Here is an 8,719-nt window from a genome sequence, read left to right as displayed (position 1 = left end):
GAGCAAATGCATCAAAGCTATAATAAATATAGTTCTTATATTAAGACAAGGCCAACACATTCCCATACGCTGCATATATCTAGAAACTAGGTTTGCTGAACTGAGATAACACTTAAGAGAACAATGCAAACTAGGATATTATAATTTTATATATAACTTGGGCACACCTTACATATTTGACTACCAATTTTTTGCCAAGGACCTGGTCCACTGTCAAGGCTTACCACTTGTCATTCTCCCAGTCTAACTCCTCACCTGTAGTTAGCCCCCACTCAGCTTTAGAAGACTATTTGCACCATTCCAACACTTGGCAGCCCCCAGGAATATTGTGAGCAAAGGGTGGTGCTTGAGGACCAATAATTGATGGAGATTGATGGAGGACAAAGAGCCCACAGGAGTTGGTCAGGGACATAATGAGAAGTCCAGCAGAGAACGCGTTGGGCCTCCAAGCCAGCTGTCCGAGGGGGTAAAGATAAAGCAGATTTGGGGTCATAAGCAAACATTGGCCCAGGCAGCTCGCAATTGCCAGTTCCTAGTGAATGCGCAGTGTATGCTAAACTGTGGAGGCACCTTATTTTATGACAGCTAACATAAAAAAATGAGGGTTGGGTTAATGTTAGGTTAATTCTCCATTCAATTCTAAATATTTTATTACGAATATTTGTAAATCTCCTACTAAAAAGCCGTATGGTAAAGCTGAACTCCAGGCAGATATAAGTAATGTATAAATGTATTTTCTTAGTGTAAGTACCTGCATTTTCCCAGGAATCAGCCCTGTACAGCACAGTCTGAGCGTTAGAGCAGAAATCAGTACAAGAAGTCGAAAAGTTCATGTGTTGACAAGAAGAATGCTGATAGAAAGAGAAAGCAGAGTAATGGCGGGAATACCTCTGCACTGTGCTGCTTCTTATTTCACTGTCAAATTACAGTCATTGGCAGGTCCAGGATATAAATAACTACAAATAACACAGTATAAAACATAACATAGGTAGGCTAATACATGGCATTAATTTGTGATATGACAGGAAAGATTACTATCAACCTACCCCAAAGCTTCCCATGTTTAATTTGGCAGCCTATTTCCTGATGTCTCATCTTTCACCTTGACTTGTAATAATGGATGTTAGTGATAAAATGTTACAGGGTATCTATAACAACATTTTTTTGGGTCTGCACAGTAGATAACGGGAATGGTTTGTAGACCTCTCGAAACAAAACTTATAATGCAGTACAGAGATGCTGAGGGACAGGATACATATTAATTTAGAAGTAGCTGCCAAGCTTTTACCTTTCCCTACTGAATGTCAATGTTCTGCAAGTGTGTTCTGTTCGGGTCTCTCCTCTTCTGTGTACCGGATGTGTACCTGTAGTCTTCTATACACGGCTGACACATTCTTCTTAGTCTTTCTAACACATATTTGTCTTTAAATAGTTTAGTTTTGTATTTATAAAGAAATAAAATTAACCTTCCCCTATTAGCAAATGTTATCAGTCCTGGACCAGATCCTTTCCAGGTTTGCTGTGTCACCCAGCTTAGCCCCTATTTTCCCCTGCTTCTCAAAATGTCTTTGTTTTGGAAGATTTGTTTGCATACTGTGATGGTATAAAATGATATTCTTTTTTTTCCTTTTTATCTGCTAGCCCTATTCCCTTTTAATGCCCTTGTGAAGGTGATGTTCATTGAGACGTTTTCCTTTCAGCAACAGTATGGGATAGTAAACCAATCACACAAGGGATCAAAAATATGCTAGACTTTGATGGACCAATCCTAATATTGACAATAACAAACAAAGTCAAATAGTTCTTAAAACTAACACAATCCAAACAAAAACAATACAATTGCAAGAATAAGTTTTTCAACTCTTTGGAACTTTATGGAATTCTGCACAAATATATCCTAAAAAGTAATAACAGTAACAAATAGCAATCTTACCTAACAAACAACACACACAGCATGGTCATTTCTTTATTGAACAAATGGTTTAAACAATCAAAGTCCCCTTGAAAAAGTATGCAGATGTTAGCATAATGACATCTAGAAGTGAGTGTGGGTGGACTCCAGGTATTCCGATCATGGAGATGAGGATAGAGGTGCAGTTTGAAGGTCCTCTGTCATATAAAAATGCAAATATATGTTGGTTACTGAAAAGGTCTTTTCCATAAAAATCTATTTATGTGTCTGGGATGGGAACTTTCAAAGGTCGAAATGTTGAAAAAGTATTTTAAAGTTATGGGTTGGCATAAATAGACCTAAATCTTGTTATCCATGCAAGAATTGCCAAAATTATTAGTACACTGAAGAAAAAAGTTTTATTTCACTCCCCTCCTTTCCATTCAGCTGGGTTTGTTTTATATTACTAGGATCAGATATTAAATTAACAAAAGCCACATGAAGGGTAGGAGCACAGAAGCTGAAAGAGAGTTTTTCTAGCTAGCATCAATACACCTAGAGATATAACAGTAATGCAAAATGTTGATCTATTCAGCTAGGAGTTTGGTTCAGTGTATACATATGCATTTAGCAATATGATGCGTGGGCAGCTTTGTGCCGCTTTTAGCAGCCTTGCCAGACCATTTGATGATGATCAGAAATTTAGCCTTGCCAGCTGCAACAGACCCACTCTGTTGTCTGTCTGGACACTGCTGTAAATAATGGTAGAGATTATTATTCCTAACCAAAGTTGGATTCACCATTAAATACAAGAGTTTTCATACTTTTTGCAGCCAGGAATGTGAATGTTTAAATAATATGTTCCACACAGCCATACAATTGTTTGTGCATCTTTAGTTTAAGCAGATTGTTTGTGCCTTAAAATGATCAAATTTGAGGGTTGCTTTAAAAAAAGAAAATTGGCACAATAATAAATAAGTTTTATAAATGAGGCTTCAAAAGAGACAATAATGAAGCAGAAACAGCTCCATGTTTGGAGGAGAGTGTGGTCATGTGACAAGTCAAAGTCTCTTCTCTTTGTTTCATTTAGCAAAAGGAACTGTGACCCACTCTGCTGTCTGCACCATTCTGCCCAATCTGTCTGTACTTTGCTACATGTTCACTCTGCTTTATACATGTGTCATATGGATGACAATAAAACCATGTTTTAGGTGCAATTAAGTATTGCAGCATGTACACAAACTTCTTACAGTAGGCCTGATTTAATAAGGCTCTCCAAGGCTGAGCTGAAGAAGCTACACTTTCATCAGTGAATCCAGAAAACCACCCAGAAAGTGTATCTTCTCCAGGCTTGGAAAGCTTTAATAAATCAGGCCCATTGAGTCTGATTTAATAAAGCACTCCAAGACTGCAGAAGATAGACTACCAAGGGAGAACCTGGGTGATCCACAAACTGTGGAATAAATATAGTTTAGGATTGAATAAAATTGGCAAAACCAAGCTTCCTTCTCTAGTCTTGGAGAGCTTTAAGAAATCAGGCCCAATGTGTATATTATGGAAAAAAGTCTGTCTTTTAAAGCACACCCTGCATCTAAATGCAAGATCCACTTATCTTTCAGACTCCCACCCCTTAAAAAGCATAAAAAAATCTCCTTTTACACCACGGCTCCTGTTGAGCTCATCTAGGCGTGCACAGTCATGGATCTTCTACAGGGGGAAAAAGGAATGCCAAATCTCTTGAGAAGATGAACAGTGCTGGAGCAAGATGTCACAAGATTTGGGTTCCCCAGCACTCCATGCATCCTAAGAAAAGACTCAGTGTTGTCTTGCCTACAAAACTTGGCCAGAACTTAGGGTATAACGTGGGTAATTTTTTTCTTTGGAATCTGGATTCTGAGTTCTGTGTCTTTTGTCTCATTTTATAGAACCCTGCTATTAGAATATGAAGCCTAACCAATGAAGGAGGTTATACTAAGTGTTGTAATATTAATAAATCCTAATCTATTTCCCTACCATTTTTCCTATTCCTCCTAATTTTGTGAACATTAGACAACAATTTCACAGCTAAATATTTAAAGGAATATTATTTATCGACAAACATTAAAAAAACAAAGAATCTATTTTTAGCAGTTCATAACAATGGAATAGTAATTTCCTGAAACAGGATATTTTGTCAGCTAATGTTCATTTCTCTTTATATTCACAGGGTTACAGGAAGATAAAATATGCATTTTAATATGCTAACAAATTCCCCAGACATCATAAAGTTCAGTTATTCACAAAAGAAACCGTCTTTTTATATCATGAAAAAAGCACATACACCATAATATATACATTAAACGTAAGTATAAAATATTCATTCTAAATAAATGTTTAATTGATTTTCTATAGAAATCTGTAGATGTCCACTTTATTTTGTAAAAGACAAGTCACATAAAAAACACCAACAGTGGCAAAAGATAAAAACAATGACAAAAGAGCAGCCTTTTTTCTGATGCTTTCTACTCAGCATGGTCTATGGAATATTAAGAAAAAAAATCTTTGCCCCTAAATTAGAATAATTTGAGTAAGAGGTTATGGGATACATTGCACAGCAATGCATGACTCCTTTTGTCTATGCAATAAAACAGACCTTAAGGAAATTGGGCATCATGCATTAGAGGGTCTCAAATGGTCCAGAATCACAGGACTAATGGCTTTCTAGCATAAATAATATTTTAATTATGAAGCTTTGATGTGAATAGGCATTCAGCCTTTACAAATGTGATATTTGGGCTTTTTTTATTGCCATATATAATGATTGCATTTCATACCCACATCATACATTACTATACTGACATAGCACCTCTTTCAATCTTTTACAAATACTGTCTGAACTAGGAAAGCTTGTTAACAGAATAAACCTAAAGGCAATACTTCTGAGCCACCGAACCGCTATATTCTGTTTGGAGGTGTGATGCTATAGAGAGGTTATAATAAATGTGCTGTCCAATCTGATAGTCGGATCCCCAGAGCAGAAAAGAAGTTTTAAATGTTGGAAGTCTTTTCAAGGTGATTAAAGTCCTACAGATAGTCCTCGAGGGTGCTGTTCCTTACAGAATTTCTTCCTCTGACAATCACATTTTGGCTGGGTTAAGGCAAAATACAGGCACATGATGTGGCTGCCTGCAAAACAAACCTAATATGTCCCACTGCCTCAAACTCTGGCGGCATTTATGGCACTTTTAGTTTAATTCACAGTCTTAGTTGTCCAGATTGATCATAACACTCTTTTAAATATTTTGTGTCTGTGCAAACATCATGTAACTCAAAGTGGCTGAGTTAGAGCTACCAGTGCAAAAAGAAGGAAAAGCAGAGAGACTTTCAGTAGAGGGCACCAAAGCACCAGTAATAAGACAGTTTTCCATCTTCCTGGGACTGCAATATTTGCAACTGCAAATACATCCACTTGTGTACTGTGAGAACTAGCATCAGTCTGATCCAAGGAGAAGAAAATACAATCATGTATACTTTCTTGCCCTCTTTATACAATCCAAGGGAATGTTTCCAGGAAGCAGTTTATGTGGATGCTTCTTTAAACTTCTAATTTGATGATTTGCCTTTGTTACTTTGACCTAGAACAGAAGAACAGAAGTCATAAGTACTTGTAAATCAAATAGGAACCCCCATCATGCCAAGTCTTTCGCATAAGGATAAGTGTATGTTGGCCACTTATCTTTTTCAAGTACTCTGACAAGATGCTCAATGTAAAGAGTTTTATTTTTTATAGTTCAGGATCAAATTAGAAACCAGTAAAAAATTACTATATGAACTACAACAATTAGTTTGATTTTAATGGAGCATCCTGTCTTAAAAAGCATGCTCTGATAGTGATCACTCTCTGACTATTTGGGTGAAGAGTTTTAAAGCAGTCACAGCAAAGAAATTCAAACTTGATGGATTCAGCTTCACTGCTCTGCACCTCATTTGTGGTCATGTATCAACTCTATACTGCTATGCCACAACTGATATATATGCAGGTAAAATTTTAAAGCAGAATCTTGTTAAAGTGAATCTGCATTTTGACCAGCTTCACTTTACATGATAGACTTTAAACATAATATAGTAACCTCTCCCTGTCTCTCCAACCATTTGCCAGGCTAAAGTGCTGTCATTTGCTGGGGAGGTTTATATAACGTTGTTTTTTGTAATTGCTTAGCAAGTTGCAAATACTTTACAGTAGATAAAGTAAATGAAGGAAAATACAAAAAGAAAATTTTGTAAAAGTAAGTCTATCCAGCATATTGAAACTGTTACTTTACCCAGTAAAGGCAACATACAGGGTACAGTTATATACTCAAGTAAAAACCAAGATTTTTTTGCTTTAAAATGCCATTAGAAAAATAGTTCCAGTTGATGGGCCACTAGTTGGAACTTTGTGTATATGCAAGTGTAACGTTTCATACACTGGTCCGATGATTGTCCTGTCATGGACCACTGTGCTTTGCTATAGAGGAAAACCTCTGTTTATATCCAGATTGGCTTATACTTGAGTATTTATGGGGAATTTTAACTGTACAACGAGCAGATATAAAAGATACATATAAAGGCAGTATCCAATTATTAAATCAATAAATATTATTTTTTTTTTCACTTTCAAGATTGAGCTAGTGATCTAGAGAGACACTCAAATTAGGTAAGTACAAGGAAGTAGCTGGTCTGGTGAGCTGTATGCAAATGAGCCTAAAGGAGGTCTCATAAGTCTCCTGATAATTCCTGATTGTCCAGTCAACATACTAGGTCGGAAATATTGCCCCAATGTATACCTTCTACTGTCTAAACCTGTAACCAGTGGTGTAGGTACCAGGCCGTGTTGTCTGGCAGGGCTGTGAAATATCACAGCAAAATAAATACGGATACTTTGGTGGTAAAACAGCTTTCCTATATGAACTTCATTATTGAATGTAGACTTGAAGGTTCAGCATAAATATGCTTTTAACACATCCTCGCCCAAATACTTAATCATCAGTATCAATATGTAGTTGAACATTGATGAGTCCTGACCCAGTGATCTGATGGTAATGCTAGATTCATCAGACAACAAGTAACTTTAAAAGTCAGCAATAGCAGACTATGTGTTCCACATTAAATGACAAGCTTCACTTTTTAAACAAGCAATGTTTCACTTTTGTAGAACTTTTATTTTAAACCAGACCAGGACCTGATGCAAGTTGGTTCAAAAGTGTGCATGTTTACTGGACTAATACTAGAGAAACACAAAAAAATGCCATATAAACTTAATCAAAGACTTGTGTGCTATAGCATATAAACAAGAAGAAATGTAAATTGTTATTTCAAGTTTAGGTTATATGGGAAACTTTAATGAAATGTGCAAATGGAAAAACAAATGTCCTTGTTCTTGGTACCTTTTCAGTATGTACATTATTTATAACTCGGTAATGAGCATGACTATATCAAGAGATTCACCAATTCATCACTTTGTGATTCTCCTGAATATTTGCATGCAGAGTTGTCTGATCTGCAGAAAATCAACAATTTCAGATGCAATGGTTTTCAAGCTGATTGGTTCATCACTATACAAGAATATTTATTATTGGCATCAGAAAATACATAGTTATAACTGGACACAGCTTATTATAATGTAGCTTCTGCTGCAAGACAATTATGAGAAAAAATACATCAACATTTTCCTAGCACAATACCAGCCTTTCAGCTGTAGAATATTTATCCATAAAACTACAATTGTATATTAACCCATTTGTAAACCTGTAAATGTGTTACCAAAATTGCCTTTTTCCCTTGTTCAGAAGAAAGAAACTCTGAAAATGTCACCAACTTATTAGTTTATATGTAAGCATAATAAGGTATGTCACATAGAGGGTCTAATGATAAAGTAGTTATTCCGACAATCACTGAAACATTTCCTGGTAGAAAATATTCCAGGTCAATTTATTTCAATAGCAGTAATTGATTTTCCAGGGAATGTTTCAGTGAATGTCGAACTTGAAGATTTATAAATAGACAAAATGTTGGACACAGTAACGTGATTTGTATTCTTTAAAACAATGTTATAAGTCCAGTGTGTGTCTTATATTGTTACTAGTTTCACTTTTACCTTCTTCGGTGATATTTTATCTTCAGAAGAAGAAGGCTCCTAAAGATACTGTTGTGATGTGGTTTAAGTAGCTGAGATGGTGGAATTGTATAAGCCTATAGGTAGAATTGACATGGGTGATATCCTATTTAGGTGCCTGTATTCCTACCCGCATAAGGTAGCCCAATTTACCTTAAATGACAAAGCTTCTTCAACTACATATTTTTTCATAAATCCAGCAAATATTCCTTTCAAACCAAGTGTTTTACTGATGCAAAGCATCATAATAATTTACTCTAATGGAACATGGTAAGCATATATGGGTATTCTACCTGTTATAACCCAAGTGCCTACTGCCCATGTGCAGGTGTCCAGAAGCAGTTTCATGCAAAGATGCTTGATTTTTGGCAAGCACTTGCGTATGCCTGTAAAGGGAATAGCAAGTGCCTGTGCAAGCATTTATATGTATTTGTGTGCATTTTATGTTTTCTTTATGCATAGTTAAAACAGCACATTTCCCCTAATAATGAAACAAGGCTCTTTAATAGGCTTGGGACCTTCCTGGATGAGAAATGGGGGGAATGCGTCTGCCCCCTGTCAAATCCATTAAAGGTCCTCTGGAATCTGGCTTGTCAAAAAAGGAAGGGGCAAAAAGCATGTAACCCCCTTCCCTTGTGACAAAAATCACACAAGACAAGGGTCATCATCAAGGTTGCTTTTTTGCTCGATTGGCT

The 8,719-nt window shown here is 36.3% G+C and overlaps 1 protein-coding gene across 2 annotated transcripts in view; it reads right to left on the bottom strand.

Moving 5' to 3' along the window:
• Window positions 1-1,848: 1,848 nt before the first annotated feature.
• Window positions 1,849-8,719, bottom strand: part of NKAIN2 (sodium/potassium transporting ATPase interacting 2) — a 412,538-nt gene continuing 405,667 nt past the window's right edge. For both annotated transcript variants that reach the window (XM_072408848.1, XM_072408849.1), the window contains one exon: window positions 1,849-5,505. Coding sequence is in view for 1 of the 2 variants with exons in the window: in XM_072408849.1 (XP_072264950.1) it covers window positions 5,496-5,505 (10 nt within the window). In the remaining variant the exon portion in view is untranslated. The remainder of the gene's footprint in view (window positions 5,506-8,719) is intronic.

This window comes from Pyxicephalus adspersus, chromosome 4, assembly GCF_032062135.1.
Source record: "Pyxicephalus adspersus chromosome 4, UCB_Pads_2.0, whole genome shotgun sequence".
In the NCBI taxonomy this organism is placed as follows: Eukaryota; Metazoa; Chordata; class Amphibia; order Anura; family Pyxicephalidae; genus Pyxicephalus; species Pyxicephalus adspersus.
Note: the sequence above shows the minus strand (reverse complement) of the source record. Positions and strands in the feature narration are given on the sequence as shown.